This window comes from Blennius ocellaris (genome assembly GCF_963422515.1).
Source record: "Blennius ocellaris genome assembly, chromosome: 12".
NCBI lineage: Eukaryota > Metazoa > Chordata > Actinopteri > Blenniiformes > Blenniidae > Blennius > Blennius ocellaris.
The window spans coordinates 9,736,707-9,754,932 of record NC_137661.1 but is presented as its reverse complement, the minus strand read 5'-3'; the positions used below and the strand labels follow the sequence as shown (position 1 = coordinate 9,754,932).

The 18,226-nt window shown below is 40.0% G+C and overlaps 1 protein-coding gene across 1 annotated transcript in view; it reads left to right on the top strand.

Annotated features, from left to right (window-relative positions):
- Positions 1-18,226, top strand: part of ror1 (receptor tyrosine kinase-like orphan receptor 1) — a 129,505-nt gene that overhangs the window by 75,605 nt on the left and 35,674 nt on the right. Inside the window, exon 2 of the mRNA XM_080506933.1 lies at positions 10,669-10,725. Coding sequence (XP_080363059.1) covers positions 10,669-10,725 — 57 coding nt within the window. The remainder of the gene's footprint in view (positions 1-10,668; positions 10,726-18,226) is intronic.

Below are 18,226 nucleotides of genomic sequence, written 5' to 3'. Positions count from 1 at the left end.
GGATTCATGGGCCTATGCAAAGTTCATTGTTATGTTGTGGACTGGCAATTACATGATAAAACATATCAGATTGTGCACTTCTAAACAAATGAAAAATAAGTAGCTTGAATCACTTTCATATTGGAGTGACACAGTAATTCATAGAAGTATGACTTATCTGTTTTTCTGTTAGCAAGGATTGTATATATTTTCTTCAAAAAACTATAACACCTTGCTCATCATTTACTAGTTGAGGGCTGACCTTTTCAATCAACATGTTACCATTGTATTTTAAATCCTACACTACAGAAGTTTGACAAAGGTCTATTTTCCTCGAAAGTCAAAACTCAAAAGTTTTTAAACTCGGCAATCTCCACACATATTCTGACGGTCTTCCGTCAGAAGATGTGGCTGCCAGCTGTGATCTGTTTTTACTATCAGTATCAATGTGTTGTCCTCCTCCTCTGCCACCACAGGAAATGTGCTCATGCATTACACTGCAGCACATCATATATGCCTCCAACATTGTGCATAAAAATATTCTCAAACATTCAACATTTACAAATGATCTCGAAAATTACTTCAAGAAAAGTACGCTCTGGATTTGTAAATAAGGATAGTGAAACCTGCGCAAAACACGTATGGTGTTGGTTTCAAATGTCTGGCGAAATGATGGAAAGTAAGAAGCAGGAGTAAGGTGTGATAACAGGACTGCACTCAAAGGGATTTCATCAGATTTCATGTCTGCAACGTGGAAGATCCGAACAGGAAATGAAGTAATACAATAGACATCTTTGTGCCTGCAGTCCTCCTTTAGCACCTCTTTCCCCTCTACGCCGCCATCTGTCTATCCTTCTTTTCCATCGTCTGGGGTGGAGGCGAATCAGTTAGGAAGTTTGTGTTTGAGAAGACATGGGTTTATGGGAGGTGAGGTGAGGCGCCGTTTGTGGAAGTGAGGGATGCTTTCCGAAGTGCGCTCGGTCAGACTTCACACCCATCATTTCAGTTAAACGGAACGGGAATAACAACAAGCTTCAGAAATATGAGAGTAATTCATCACTCCTTGCACCTAGCCTAGGTTTTTGCCCTTTTAAATAAAATCCAGGTATCTCCTACCCCCCACCCCTGTCTTTACTTGACGTAGTTGCAGCCAGTAGTAAACGACATGACAATTTCAATAAGCATCATTGTATATTCATAAGCCTTGTGTATCATCGTTATCACCCAGATAAACTGCCTTTGCTGCCCTTGGTTCAGATAAGATAAAAAATAAAGGTGTAATCAGTGGAAGTGAACATTGAGATATATATACCGGTATATATATATATATTTTTTTTTTTTCTTCTGGGAACTACAAAATAGATGCATGCATGTTATTTATTTAAATCACATCACATTAATTCGACAGTCTTTATTTGACAAATGTTGATTATCTTTGGAATGTCATTTCTAAGAGGCATTTCAAGTCACTTTATGTTTGTAATGGCGAACCAGGACGGATAAAGTATCTTACATTTCCATACATGGAATTTGATGGTGAAAACTGAAGACTAAAGCAACCTGATTTCTGCAAAGATCTGAGCACAAACAAGCCGAAAGATTCACCTCAAACAATTCACTAATAGTAATGATAATAATAATTGATATGTATTCTCTCCTGCTTGCCTTTTACCCTTTCTATTTACTTACTGAGAGGTTTCACTCATCCACCTACATTATGTACTATTTTCTCTTTAACTCTGCTTGCCTGCTCTTTTTTCCATGATGTTTTTGCCAATGTTCATCCCTCAGCGTTTTCTGTTCTTCTTCACTGATGGGTTCTGACATATAATGGAGAAATCCTTCAGTCTTTTTCCATTACACAAGCAGCAAAATTTCAAGTTTACCTTATATCCTCCCCATAGTTTTCATCACTTGCATCTGCATGACATTTCTACTCTTGTCCTTTGTTCTTTCAAATGTTGTAGCCCTCTTATATATTCTTTCCCCTCAAAGAGCAGATCTGAAGCAGGTGTGTTCCCATTGCCCAACCCCCCCCCCCCCCCAACATCAGAGATGGACTGAGGGGGAACCAGACGTCCAAATAGTCTGACTCAAATGCAAACATGCTGAATTGTATACATATGTAAACACATACTCCTAGTACATCTGGTTTCTGGCTCAATTGTGCAGAAGGGCACATTTCATCAAAATCAAACACTTTTGGCACTCATAAAATTACCTTATTAGACTCTGGTTCGTCCAAATGTTCCAGGAAATTCTATCTTCTCATATTGTATGTATTTTTTTCTTGTTCTATAGTTGCATTTGATCACTTGAATTTCTCATTTAACCTCCTTAACTTAAGTCTAATCAATCGTTGTAATCGTAACTTATTCTGTGGTATTCATATTTCAGGGTACATTTTTGTAAAATCATTTTTGTGTAATGAATTTTACATAAAGTCACATGATGGGACACAAGGTTTTCTGGTTGATATTCTCAGATGCACGTTAAATCCGTATCTTATGGTATAGCATGTGGAAGTCCTCGAGTGCAATTCCCTCGCTATAAATATTTTGTTCTGCAGTAGCGGAAAGTGTGTTGGATGAGGACAGTGTGGATTCTGCTGCTTGATTTTTTTAAAAAAAATTTTCGTTCTGTCTTTAGGGACAGAAATCTCTTGCATCTCTCGCTCAAGTCTTCTTCCTGTCCCTCTGTTTCTCTCCATCCTCTGTCTTCCTCATCAGCTGTCTACCTTTTTTTTCTTTTTTGTCCAAACAAGTAAAAGAATGCTGATGCTTATTTTCATAACCTATGACAAAAAGAGACTTCCTGTAGAGCATGTGTGTGATTGACAAGGAGGCGTGCTGGAAAGTTGTTCTGTTTGCCTCTTCCTCTCTGTTGGCAGCCAGGGCTCCGTCTCCTACATAGAAGGCTGGAAAACCTGAGCGTAAGAATAACACAGGGCATTTATATTGTAATGATTATCTCTTCCATCCCTTGGTGTCTGTCTTCCACTAATTCCTCTACGGATATTAGTTTGTTCAGTGTCTTCCTCCGTCCTCTACTTGTCATACTTTGGTCTGACCTGGAGTCGTATATCCTTCGGAGTGCGACCTGTTGTCTCCTTACATGTCAGTCACTGAGAACTGACTCGGCCATGACCTGATGTCCCGCGCTTAGTTTTCCACAATCACTCTGCATGGTTTATCTGTGCAGCCAGGAGCTCGCGCACAGCAGCCTGTGTAAGTCATCAGATCAGTCTGTTCAACCCAGCACACTGTGCACAGCGCATTGCAAGAGAAAATTCACAAACCGCGGCGGACGAATGAATGTCATTCTTGATGGAAAACATATGAAGCCATCTCCACTGATTGCAGTTGCTGCAGTATAATTTTCTGTTTTATATTGTGTATAATTGAATTGAATTCTAACGGCCCCATGAAATGGATGCCGGTGATATCACTTCAAGATAGAGGTAGCATGGTCCAGATTCGATTGGCGTTATGAGTAGCACAGCAGCCTATTTGTGAATTCCTCAATATTGCAAGTTTGGACAAATATCTCTAAGCAGCTCTGCATTTAGTGCAAGTGGGGACACACTGGCTGCCTATAAATCATGGCAGTTTAGGAGGGACGCTGATATTAAACTAAACATTTCTCTTGGAAATTCGGAAATACACTTAATTGGCAGTTTAGTCATCAGACATGCGACAGTATTTTATGGAAAAAGAAGACGAGGGAATTTGATGTGAACTGCCAATGCTTTACAGCCATTATACATCCGACAGACAAGAAGAGGCACTGCCTCAAGCGAGGAAATACCAGCAGATGTAAAGAATAGTTTTGGAATAGCGCCCAGCTTAACTGTAGTCACATGATGTCCAAATCCGAGTCATGTTTGAAATCTAGCAGTGTTATCCTGGCGTTCCCAGATTCCATCTGCGGGGGGGGGCTCTCTTTTTGAATTTGTCATCCTTGAAGAATGGGAATCTGGAAATGCTGACACCAAGCAAGCAAGCAAACTATCTATGATGTACACATGTACACAAACATGTTTCCTGTTCATACCATTGGCAAACATGATACACTATTTTCAGAAAAGTCACGTACGAAATGTCAAATGAGAGGACTGTATTCATGTCCCACTTACAGACAGCCTGACTGACTTTGGCTTCAGGTCTTACGTCTTACTTTCAACTCATCACCCATGTCAGAAAAATCAACATGGAAATCAAGCATCAATCGTTACCTTAATCCCATAAATAAAGGTAATGCTCTTTCCACACAATGCGCTCAGTTGCATAGAGTTGACTCAGTAACATGCAGGGGCGATGACTCTATTCACATTGCTCAGACAGATAAACAGACAAACGTCTACCTCTGCACATTACGTCACGCTCTCCAGGCTCAGTCCGTCAGCTCATAGCCGATCAGGTTCTGAAGAAAGCCGAGTGCTTGTGCACACAGACACTGACTCGTCCCAAACCTGTCAGGTGAAAACAGATGAGCTGCACAGTAGGTGGTAACATGCTTGTGCGCATTCCTCACCAGTGTGCTTACACCACTGGTAATCGGAGCTGGAAGGAGCCTCACCCAAAATGGACTAACCAGACCTTATAGACCAGCGTGGTTTCCATTGCAGAGTGTCGACGAGGGCAGCAAGAACTGGTGCATCAGTCTGTTTAACCCCCAAGACGAATAGTCTTATGGGTCATATGGGAATAAAGATGTTTCTGCCGAACCATCAGCAATGCATGACTTTACCCGGGAACAAAGTCCCTGTCATGACCTCGCAGACAAATGGGTCTTATGGACTGTACATTTTTATGAACCCAATATTTGTATGCATGAAACTGACAAACCCAATAAATGTAGATTTTAGAGCTCAACACTTCTCTGAATACAGTTTGGATGCAGTGACTGCATGTTTCCTTTAATTATTTAGGTTTGGTCTTGTAGTTGAAAGAATCTTGGTAGTGACACTCTGGATCAGCTCTGATGAGACAAAGTTCCACGAATTAGCCAGAAAGCATCATTGTTCACACAAATCAGTGTCCTTTTTAATATGCAGGACAATGTTATTTATATATTATTGTCACAGGGAATATACAGTGTGCCATATGGCAAAAGCCTAAGTTCATTACCAAATTAGAGCAAAAGACAAGAAAACAACACTAAGGCAATTGTAAAGGAAAATTACTGATATGACACTTGACTTGGATGAAAAACTCCCAACGCTTAAGACATTGCCACGGTGTAAACATGTTGCCTGATGATGCATTGTTGTTGTTCAATCTGTGTTGCCAAGGCAAAATATGCTAAATGATACACAATTACTACATAAATTCATGTTAGCAACATGACATGGTACACAGTTGAGACAATCATCTTGACAGTGATCTCATCTCGTTATGCTCTTACTCTCCACACGCCCAGCAACCTGCATCTTTACTGTATTCACATCATATCTCATTCCTTCACTTTCTCTCTCCATGTTCAAGATGTGAAGTTATGATTCAATGTGTCGACACTGTTCTGTTTGATATCCCTGTTATAATATTCTCGTGGACATTTCTGTGTTGTGTTAGTTTGCGTTGCATGTGATGGCAGAGGGGTGCCAGCAAACCAGAGATGACGAGAGGTCAGAGTTCAGGATCTCCAGCAGGTTGTGAGGATCTCATGTCTGTCTGAGGATCGCTGCTCGCCCTCCACTCAGCTCAGATCTGAGGAATGCTGGGTAGTGACAGTTGTCACTGCGAGCCTGATGCTGTTTAAAGGGATCTTCTCAGCACTTGAGCGTCTTCATGGTGTACTCATGTTTCCTCTGAAGCAGCTCAGCAGCACTTCAACAAGCCTTTGAGATGTCTTGACAGTCCACATTTGAGACTTTCTACACTATAAAAGCTGTTTTGTCACAGTTTTGTCTTAATCTGTGCATCTAATAGTTCCTTCGTATGATCTTTGTTTGCCTACTTTTCCCCCTCAAACGTTTTATACGTAAGGACGGTAATCTTTACATTTACAGACAAATGATGTGCAATCACAGTAATCGCTGTTGTTGGAAATAAGGCTGTGCTCAAGACACACTTTACCATATAAAGACAGCACACATATCGAGGAATGATCCTACAGAATTTCTATAAGGAATACATCTTTCCAAAACATGTAGCATTAGTCAGTTTTTTTCTACCCTGCTCTGTTAAAAAAACCAAAAAAAAAAACCACTTCCATCCAAAAATCACAATGTTTTTCATGTTAGAGCAAATGTCTGCTGCAACTTGAGCTCCTTCCTTCTCTTGTTGTCCATTGTTCTGATCCAAGAAGGGTCCTGTCATGCAACCTCCCGTCATCTATCCCACTCACACTCACCCCTTTATTCGCCCCACCTCTCCCTCCTCTCTCTGCCTCTTACTTAGCCTGGTTTGTGGTCTTATAAGGTTACAGAGCAGTACTTTCAAACACCAGGCAGGACTGTTTGTCTGTCTGTTGTGTGTGTGTGTGTGTGTGTGTGTGTGTGTGTGTGTGTGTGTGTGTGTGTGTGTGTGTGTGTGTGTGTGTGTGTGTGTGTGTGTGTGTGTGTGTGTGTGTGTGTGTGTGTGTGTGTGTGTGTGTGTGTGTGTGTGTGTGTGTGTGTGTGTGTGTGTGTTCATGATATCCTCACTCTGAGAACATCCTGAGGTGAACATTTTGAACGGGGTCTGCCTTTATTCGTCTGCATGCTTTGTTTTTCACACCTGCTCACTTGCATGCAAATGAAGTTAATTTCCTCAAAGATCTCAAACCTGCACATGCAAGTAAAAAGTGTTTTTTGCTCTTACTATAACTCCAGAAATCTTCTGATTTCTTTAAAAAAAAAATCAAACAATGATAATGATGATGATGATGTACTGCTCGCACTATTGTGTGTCTGTCTGTCTGTGTATGTGTGTATATATAGTAAATTACATTATTATTGACATAGTACTGTTGTTCCTTTTAAACAGTTTCATTTTTTTAACTCTGATTATACGAATGAGTACATGTTTCTATTATCTGTAAAGTTGTACCCCTTTTCTACACATTGCACATGCAACAACAATAAATGGGAACAATTTTTTTCTAGTTGAGTCAGTGAGGGAGCCATTTCTATGCAATATTCAGGAGGAAACTGAGCATTTGTTGAGCCAAATTCTTTATTTTTTTTCAAATATGAAAACACAAAGTTATTCAAGCACACATTGTCCAGATAACCTCTGCATCAGGTCATTTTATGAGCCAATAGGATGCAGGGAGAGGCCTTAATGATAGAGTGGGAGAGCTCATACATCAGTGTCATTCACCACAGCAACCACCCTGGCTCCAAACACAGCCCCCCAGACCATATAACAGCATATTAGCTGCCACGCATAACCACTCAAATTAAACATTTCTGATTTGGTTTAGCCTTGCCCTCTGAGCCTCCGGTGTCTGGCTTTCCTTTCGACATTTCTTCACTTCTTACTTTTTCCTCATTCTCAAGCATTACAGTTGGTATTTCTGCTTCATGTGCTAGGTCATCGCAAAGTCACACCAAATTCTGAGAGCGTTATAGGGATCAAGCTCATGTTGTGTGATGTTTATTATCTAAAGACAAATACAGCTGAATGGGGATCGTAGACTATTATCTGGACATCTCACAGGGATATTAACTTGTGTGCTGTATATATACGTTGCCGCCAGGAGTGTCAGTCACTTGTAAAAGATGGAAAATATCACTTTTCATAAAGGTTTTTAGGTATTCAGATTTCTATGGGCAGATGCCTGCTATACAAAAATACCCTCTGAACTTTTAACATATCACCTTGTCCACTGCACTATTTCCCAGGTTATTCTGCTCTTGAAGGGAAATAACATTAAAATTGGGAGTTTTGGTGGTTGAGATAAGTCATTTTGCTGAAAGAAAACCATTGGGCAGTGATTTTGTCAAACTATTTTGGAAAATTGTTCATGGGGTTGGTTCGCCAGTGCATCACAGACAGGGCAAAACGGAGATCATCCCCATATATGAATCGACGCCTGCCATCTATCTAATAAAACCACAGTGAATGTCTCTATGTTTTCTTTACCATCACACTCCATCAGCAGAATTAAGAAGCCTGTTTGATATAGGTATTTCATAGTATTTTCTAATCTGAATAAATGACACCTCAAACTTCTATTTGTAGATCTAAGCTGAGGTAAACGAGATGGCATATCTTATTCTCAGTATGAAAGAGTTTGGTCAGCAAGCGGGTCGTCATTTGATAGTCAAGTTGGCAGATTGATCCACATTCTCACAATGAAGTACTCTGCATGGCAGCTTCTTCATCATCATTGTGTTCATGTGTTTTTGAACGTGACTGATCTTGGCGAGTGCTTCGAGACATCTAAAATAGGAAACGAATAGAAATACTTTATTAATTCCACAGGGAAATTCTTAAATGTGAAATAGGAATACGTTCCTTTTTTTTTTCCCCCACAAAAATGTTCCTGCTGTTCATATCAGACTGATCAGAGTTCCAGCCAATTATGGGTGAAACCATCAAAATTTGCATAATGATACAATCTGTGGCTGAAACCACACCAGATAGAGCCACTCATTTAAACTGACACAAGCATTGGGAAGGTGCCAATTTGTGTCCCTCATTAACACGTGGGCCTAATACAATTTGACCTTTCCATTGCCGCACAACATTAGAAAGGTAATCTCCCAAATTGTGCAGCAATTCATCCCAGCTTTCCCAGATGATTGCTGGAATGAAGAAGTCCAGATGTGACCTAAATAGAGAAGAGATAAAATAGAAGAGAACTGAGTGAATAACCTCCTGTCGAGTTGGATGATTGTTTTTATGGAAATCTGAAGTCTATAAAATCATCATGTGCCCGTTTGTCCTTGAGCAAAACTGTAAACTTTAACTCTACCTGAAATAATGCTTATCCCGTCAAAGTACATGACTGCACCTCATTCATATTGTTTTCATAAACTTGACCACAGACTAGTCCTCTCTCCTCCCTCTTCCAGTACTTTTCCCCTGTCCAGCCCCCCTCTATTGAACTCTCACCTGGCTGCACTTGGCGAGCTTTGTGTTAGTGAAGCGAGCGAGCTGCAACGTTCTCTCTCCTCTGTCCTTTGTAAAGCACAGAGCTCCGGGCTTCTTAGCGTCTATCACCTCAGAACCTAAAGTAAGTTTAGACTCACCTGGGGCCCAGGCTCGCTATAATACACTGTCATGTTAGCAGCCTCCGGGAACAAAACAACAAGTCATTTCGGCTCCATACTCGGCGCCCTTTAGATTAACTGGGAGAAATATAAAGTTTAATGAAGAGATAAAACATAATCGTCATCTTCTTCCCTCAGGATGTTTTGTGTGCAACAGTGTTACCCGTTGCTCTTAAAGCTTCTAGCCTATTATTGTGAGCCTGTTGCCAAGCCTGCAGAGCTCCTCACTAACAGGTGCAAAGGCCTAAAGCACTGCTCATTAACACCGTTGAATTCACAACAACTGACAGAGATCGTGTGAAACACATTATCACCCAGTTATTATGACCCTGTGTCACTCTCCTGCTTGGCTGCAGAATTTCACATCGACTGTCACCCAGACTGCAGCTATGTCTGTTATGTGAAGGTTTTCTAGACGTTAAATGCGATGCTAATTTCTTTGTACGTTGGCCAGAACAAATACTGGCACTTTTTTGCAACATTGAATATTAACAGACCACTATTTGTTTACAGGTGCATCAGTGTACATGCATTTTTTTTTCATGTGTTGTTGTTGGATGCTGGGGACCCTAACCCTATTTTCTCATTTATCATTTTATGTACCCTGTCAAAATGGGTGCTGTTTAATTTCCATAAAATTTCCAATAAAAAGTCTTAAATATATTAAGGATGCTTTAGATTTGCCTTCATTTTTGTTTTGTGATTGAATATTTGCTACTGTTTTACAGGAAGGGTTATTTATTTATTTGTCATTGTCTGTTGTCCAACGAAATAATTTTGTTCTGTGACCCAGGTGAGTTGGGTCTAAGGCGATGTTAATGGCTTTCCTCTGAAGGCTACCAGTATACGAGTCCAGATCTCGGAGTGGTTTGGCACCAACCTCTTAGCTGATTTTCTTACTTCACCTCACTTACTTCCTCAGTCACAATTGTGACTGTGCCATAAAATAACTGAGCTGCAGATGTTTCTCATATGTATGCACCGAGAATCGACTGTTTTCCAGGATGCCTGTCAGTCTTGCATGTTGGCCTTTTTAACTCTTTGGGAATCACCTATGACCTGCGGCGCTGCACAGTGGAGCCCATTTTCTGTCTCCTCTCCTGTAATAAAAAGCAGAGGATTTGTCTGTCGTCAGCTGGTAATAATAGAGAGATGCGTCCACATGGTGTGCTGATAGGCTCCCTGTTACACACAAAAACCTTTCAGCTGCATGAGGAACAGTGGTTTCGCCACAGTTGTCTTTTTTGCTGAACGAGCAATTTATCTTTGTGTTTCTCAACATTTCTTGTAAGTAAGGTTTCTGATCAAATGCATATTAGTATCAAATCAGTAATAACTGCAGTTAAGAGCTATAGATAAGACTTTTTTTTTTAATCATCTGCATTCAGTCTTATAAAACTGCCAAAAATGACAAAACTAATGAAAGTTTAGCCAGCCGTCCATCCAAAGCCATACTAATGTTCTCCATTTTCATTGTTCTATTTCAGAGTTTGCCCAAGACCCCAGTGTGCTCGCTGCCACTTCATGGAACATCTCCAGTGACGGTAAATCCACATCAACATACTCTCCTTCCCTGCATAAAGCAGCAAACACCTCAGTTCCTCCAAACCTAGTGATAGATCATCAAATTATGATATGCTTGCTTTACTACATGTTTTTAAACTTTGAACTATAATTTCATATATCTTTTAGCCAACGGCTAAGTTGAACCCTTAACTTGTCAATTCTCTGAACTTGGCTCATACGTGCATTATTTATGTTGAGCCCCTACTGTATATGTGTGATTAGTTTATTCAGGTGTCACATTTTCATGTACCGCCTACCTTTTGCCCAAAATGATTTGTCATGAAGTTGAGTTTCAAGACTCCTTGAATGGTAACCTGAACAATGCACAATGTGTGTGATGCAGTATGGAAAGCAAAATGCCTTAAAGTTTACTTAGTCTTCCTGCATATCTTTTCTACCTGTAGAAAGTACAGAAAAAATTATATTTAATGTGCATCCTGAAGTTTAGTACTGCAAATTCTAGCAGAAGAAGCATTGAAGACTGCAGTTCTTTTGTCAGTATTGCATTTACAACTAAGTCGCTCGGTCAGGTTTTCTTGATATTGTTGGCCAGAGTTATTCATCAAATCTTGCTATTTCCACTCAACATCTGCCAAATCCCTCATGAAGACATCCAGACTTGGAAGATCGTGAGCATGTGACTCTATTGAAGATGTCTTTTATTTTTCGCTCGTTCATTTTGTCTGGTTTTCTTAATTCATTTTATTTGAAGCCAGCTTTCCCCACAACATCCTCCCTACAGTGGATTGTAAGTGTATAATACGAGTTAAACACAAAGCCAAGAATGAAGACAGTAGTTTCTGGTCATGATTGAGCAGTTTAGTGAATATAACTATGGTGAACAATCAGAGATGTTTAAGAGATTATGAATACAATGAAGAGTAAATCAAAACAAAGTACTCTTTTTTTCCACAACATGAAATATGGAAGAAGAAATGTGTGTGTGTGTGTGTGTGTGTGTGTGTGTGTGTGTGTCATTTTGAACTCAGCCCCTACATGAACATCTGTTTCTTATCTGATGGATGGATGGTGATTGCACCACTTGTTTTGTCTGTATGCAGGGAATGGCTTTGATTGGCCCAACAGACAACATTCAGGTAATGTGGCTTTATCAGTATGCATCAGTAGCAGGAAGCTATCTTGGTGAAAGAGGCTCATTATTGAACTGAAATCAGCGTTGATGATAGTTTATTGAACTGATTTTCCCTCAGGAATTCTTTCGCTCCTATAGTGTTTTTCTGTTTTGTTTTCATGCTGTTTTTTTTTCTTTCTCTCTCTCTGCATACTTTCTACCCGCTCTCCATTGGAAAGCGACCCAACTTTAATGAAATTCACCTTCAGCTGTAGCTGGGAGTGCTACAGTCATCTGTATATCTCCTATGAATGTTTAGTTAGCTGTGCAGCCACTTAGGTTCCTGAGTCTTGCTGATAGACGGTGGACTGGCAGATCTGGACTCCGCACGTTATTGAATACAGGCTTATATTCATATGTAGAAAAAGTACAATTAAAAGATTGTGTGACTTGAATAGTTTTGAGCATGTATAGTTTTTGTGTGTTGCGGTTGTGTGGGTGTGTGCATGTTTACATTTGTGTGCCTGCATGCGAGCGTTTGATTGTACAAAACTACCGCGAGAAAATGCAGGCTGATGACAGGGCACCATTTAGCCGCCGGCCACATTAAAAGGACACTGCAGAAGGGATTTGAGTTTCAGCATGCCCTTAGTGCCAAATACCGCAACACTCACCATGAGACAATTACATACAGAGTGGCTTTGTTACACAGACAGTGGCGGACACATTTCTTTTCTTCTCTTTCCCCTCTTCACCTCTCTTCTCTCGTCTCCTCCTGTTCCTACCCGTTCTGCTCCCCACTGCTTTATTGTTGGTGATTATAACAGCTAATGAAGTGTGCGGACACACAGCTCCAAAAACCATTTTCTTTTCCATCAACTCAACTAATGAGATGGTGATAAAGTGACTCAGGGTGCTTGACCTTGCTGCCTTTTGGCAAAACACTTGTGCCTTTATAGAAGGAGTTTGTTTATGGGTTTTGTTCTGTTTTGTTTTTAGATACTGTACTTAGATTCAACAGTCAGTGAAGCATTGCAAAGTGTAGGCAGGATTTGGTCCACTACCTTCATAACAGTGTATGGCCACAGGTTCCCAGCAGACCTCCATGGCTTTGTGTTGATAGTTTGGAAGTCAAATAATGGAAGTAGACTCCCACACACAGACGTTTGCATGAGCATGTCATGGGCCCTCATTCAGATGAGGGCGTCACCCAATGAAACTGACCTTTATTTGCACCTCTCTGTGCCCGGTGTCTACACTAAATACTGAGACTTTGTGTGTTTTCAGTTCTTTCATACTCATGTGAATACCACCGTGATTTAGGCACTGTACCACCGAAGCTTTTGGCATCATGGGGCCAAAAAAGGTCCCAATAAAGTGTATTTAAAAAATGTTTTAGTTATTTTGATTAGATGAAGGGAAATGTTAGGGTTGGCCACATAAGGTAACGAAGTACATAAGTAAATGATATTTATATAGCACCTTTCACAGCTAAGGATCAGAAAGTGTTTTACATCATTAATGCCAGAAAGTTAAAAACAGAAATAATGTCAATAAAATAGGTTTTGTAATAATACTGACAGAACAGGACTAACAGCTACGATAATGTGTAAGTGTGCACAGGTGTGTGGGTCCATTCATGTATCCGTGTGTTTATTTGTGCATTCACACTAGCACGATTGACACAATTGTGTCATTGGGGTCTATTTGTGAGATCCCAGTGCTCTAATCTGAACTTTATTTTGACCAAACAAAGCAATTCTTTGTGATGACAAAAACACTTTGATGATATATCTTGGTGTTGTTACAAGTTCATAACCCAAGATAGCCTAAGGTCATCTTTAAACTGTCTCAGAAATTATACTGCACAGTATGACTCATGTAAACAAAAACGAAACAATAGTTTTCCCATGGATTACAATTCTACGCCCTGTCCACAGTCCTTCTATGTTTAGCTGCTTCCCGATACGCAATAGCTACTATAATAAATTCTTGATGCTTTGTTAGCTTCATTTATTTCTCACGTGACCGTCGGCAACAGAACAGAAGAACGTTATCCTTGCACATTAACACGCTTTTTCTGGCAGTCACAACATCTTCTATGACACTCAGTGTGGCAGATAATAAACTTAAAACAGGGATAAGACATACTCATACTTGCAGTTAGAAAACAACTGGTTACATCATAAGTACAAAATAATTAAATAACGAGTTACTTGGAAAAGTAAGTGAAGTAAGTCCTGAGGCCAGTTTATACTGTCCGTGTGTCTGCAGGGAGAAAAGGCCTCGTGTAATAATGACAACAATAAGAAGCAGCCGCAAAATGGTTGTGATTGACTTCAAACATTCAGACATTTCTGATCATGTTTAGAGTCTCCAAATAGATGGCAGTTCATGTAGAGACGAGCTCAAAATGGCCTGTCCAAATGCTAATGGTCTCTTCAGGGACTAAAAGTAAAGGTCAACAATTTCACAGAAACTTTATTAATTGTAGTTGCATTATTAATTTCGTAATTGTGGATACTAGCTTATTTCCAAGAAGCATGGTCCTACACTAACCCATCACTTGTGTGTTATTGTGTGTTATTACACTGTATAAAAACCTAAATTGAATCAGTAAGACTTCCCCAGGATATTTGCAGAAAGCAGCTAAATATCTAAATATTTAACATGCCAGAAGCCAAAAATATATCTTGGTATAATGAATTATCATACACAGTGTTACAAATGATTTGTGTGAAAATTCACTTCCTTCAAAATGTTTTTTTTTTTCTGGTGCATTTTTAATTGATCTGTATTAATCAAGTACTCGACACCGGAGGTCATTGCATCATTGCACATGTTTACATCATGGAGTTGCAAGATTGCTCATGTCAGAAATGAAACATGCACAAGACATGACTGAGACTTAATGAGAAAATATCATTGGTTGATGAGCTGTAATTGCTTTATAGATATGAATACACTCCAGCCTCCCATTATGATGCTCTTCTTTTTCTTTGTTGTGTCTTGGCTTCTAAAGCGATTACACATCGTAAGATAAACCAACTCTACAGATTCTATTGAAACATAAATGAGGATACAAAGTAAGGTAATACAGCTGAGTAAACAAGTTATAAAAACCAACAAGCAACACAAATTAACTCCAGATACTGCTGCACCTACAGTTTTCTTTCAATCAGGCTTCTCCATATTGTAGCTTTTAAAGATGTGTTTGAGGCTGTGTTGACTCGAAAAACAACTCTATTGAAATCAATCTCAACATCACACATTTTGTGGATTCATGTGCAATGCAGTGCTAAAGTAAATGTGGAAAGTATAGTTTATTGCAGCAGTTACGTTATTAGAAGATATGGTAATAGCCAAAAATGAATATGGTTCAAGTGGAATTGAACCCTGACCTGCTGTGCTGTCAAGTTTGGAACAAGGTTATGGAAAATGGTATGTACAGAAATGAGATATAAATAGATGTAAAGAAAGAGAAAAAAAACAGCTTTTAGTGATAATGTAAAGACAAAAGAACTTAAAAAAAATGAGCTGAAGTCTAACATAATCAACAGGAAGAACCAAAAATCTTGTGTGGCAGGAAATAGTGCAGGACTCATCCAGTGACCTGAGCAGACAAAGAAACAGATCACAGATATGGAGCTGGTAAATAGATAGGACACGACCACCTCAGACATAAGTAGAGGGTAAAGCATCAACGCAGAGAGAAAGAGGGAAATTGAGTCAAAGTTGGCACAGTTGGGGTGAAGCTAATGGACAAGAGGCAGGAGCATAGGACTACACACGATTGGGGGGAGAAAGAATAAAAAATGTGATAGGAGGAATGATGGTTTAAAGAGGAACCAGAACATAAAATAAAATGAGTTGTGGAATCAGGGGAAAACAAAAAATTATAAAATAAAAAGTAAAAATCAAAGCGATGTACACACAGTCGAGATGTGGTGGAGTTAAACAGACAACCCAAACATTGGGGAGGCTGCTTAGGGAGGCAAGACGGTAACATGTCAAGAGAGGGCTGGATATTCATCTAATTATGACAAGTTATTTAGGGAAATTAAAATTGATTTGAATAGATGGGATGTACTTCCACTTTCTCTCTTAGGAAAAATTTAATGTGTTAGAATGAATGTTCTACCTCGATTACTGTTCTTATTTCAAAGCTTCCCTGTTTTTGTACCACAGTCTGCATTATCATTAGATAAACTTATTTAAAATGTATTTGGCAGAACAAAAGGCTAAGAGTGCACCTTAAAATTCTGATGTCAGATAAGGAGAACGGAGGCCTGAGGCTGCCTAACATAAAAATGTAATATTGGGCTACCCAAATAAGAGCAATAGTGGCCTGGATCATTCTTGATCCAGAAACAATATGGGTCTCTATGGAAGAGGAGTCAATGCCAGGAATATCTCTCTCGAGTCTCCCATTTATTGGTCTGGAGACACAGAAGAAAATGAAGATTGAAAATTTATGGGTTAAACATACTCTAAAAATGTGGAACCAGGTACAAAAACAATCAAAAGGAATGGTGGCCGTCTCGCGAGCCATGTCCTTAAGTCGGAATATTGAGTTTCTTCCATCTCTGGCAGACACGGGCTTTGATAGGTGTGCAGGGAATAAGCTTATCACTGTAAATCAGCTCTATGAGGGAAATGGAGTGAAAACGTTTGCACAACTAAGAAACAACTTTAATCTACCCTCAGGGGACCATTACAGATATTTACAAATAAGGGATTATTTAACAAAACATAAGGACTGGGATCAGCTCAGAAGAGAACCAACAAACAGAAAAACATTTAATTAATCTGATTGAAAACAATGGTGTAATGAAAAAACAAGTCTCTTTAAATTATCGCAAACTCTTGATGGATGTGTCAGATAATACTCTACATATAAAAGATGTATTTATGTTGACTGTTGTCAATAAAAAGTAAAAAAGATAAAGAGAGAGAGAGAGGGGAGGGGGGGGCAAGCAGGCTGGATTGCCCAAGAACCAGAGCTGCTTGGGTGGTGTCAACAGAACTGGATGAAAAGATGGGCTGCTCAGGTGGGGCCACAAGGAAACACTATGAGCAATCAGATCCATTAAGCGGTGTAGCACAGGCAGTGGCAACAAGCATGAGCCAAGCATGGTTTCAAAAGTGATAAATGCCAAAGGTGACAAAGTGTCTCTGGATGCTGGGAAGCAGGCCATGGGCAACAAGGCCCATCTGGTGCTGGACACCAGGTCGAAGGCAACGAAGTCCTTCCTGGGGGCTGAGCTGTCAACCGGAGGCCATGAAGACCCTCCGGGAGGCAAGTCAGTCACAGAAGGGGGCTGAACTGAGGGCCAAAACACTTCCAGAGTCTGCCAGAGTCAGGGGGCTCATTGAAGAGCCTCTGAGATGGCAGGACAGGAAGTCTGTTGCAACACTGAGCAGTGGACCGAAGGCCATAGAGGCCCTTTGGGAGGCAAGTCGGTGGCTGAAGTCAAACCACTCTGGGGGCCGAACTGAGAGCCATAGCAACAGGTGCTTTGGTCCTCAGTTTGGCAGTCATCAAGTGGTTGACTGAAGAACCCCTGTGATGGCAGGACAGTAATGCTGTTGCAACAATGGTCATGCCACTCCACGGGCAGAGCAGAAGGTGACAGATCCTCCAAGAAGCCCTTCATGACTCACAGAGGGTGGATGGTTCTGCTGGACCCCCACTAAGATGGGCAGGTTAACTGATGGCACCATGTATTCCTGGAAACACACAGAGGCGGACAGAAGAGTTGACAGAAATGGCTCCTCCTGGATAGACTTATAGATGTGTATGTATGTATATGTATATATATATATATATATATATATATATATATATATATATCACACTAAATGATTAGATATTAATAAGAAATTTTGTCAAACTGGACGTCTGAATATTTTTGGTGAATACCCCTGGTGTATTGTGTAGAGCTCTCGCCTGACTGCAGGTTTATCCCAGGCTTTCTTCTGAATACTTCAGTTTCTTGCAACAGTCCAATAACATGCCAATGACGTTAGTTGGTGTCCCTAAATTGTCCGTCGGACAGAATGTGAGTGTGGATGTGTGTCTCTCTCTTTCTCTGTGTATCTGTGTATCTGAACCCAGCTGTTGAAAATGTACAATGCCTCTGCTCATAGCAAGGATTGGCTTCAATACCCCTTTGGGTAAATTGGCATTGAAAATGGATGAATGTTTTTTGCACATCGACCATCATTTTTCAATGATTTACTGTAATTTCTTATTATATTTATGTAATCAAATAAATCTCAAATAAATTATTTTTCTTTCAAATTGAATAATGAATTAAAAAAAATGTTTACAGACGATTGGGCAGGAAATACTCAAATCGCCAGCCATGACCTTGATGGGAAAACCTCTTTTAGATATCAATATG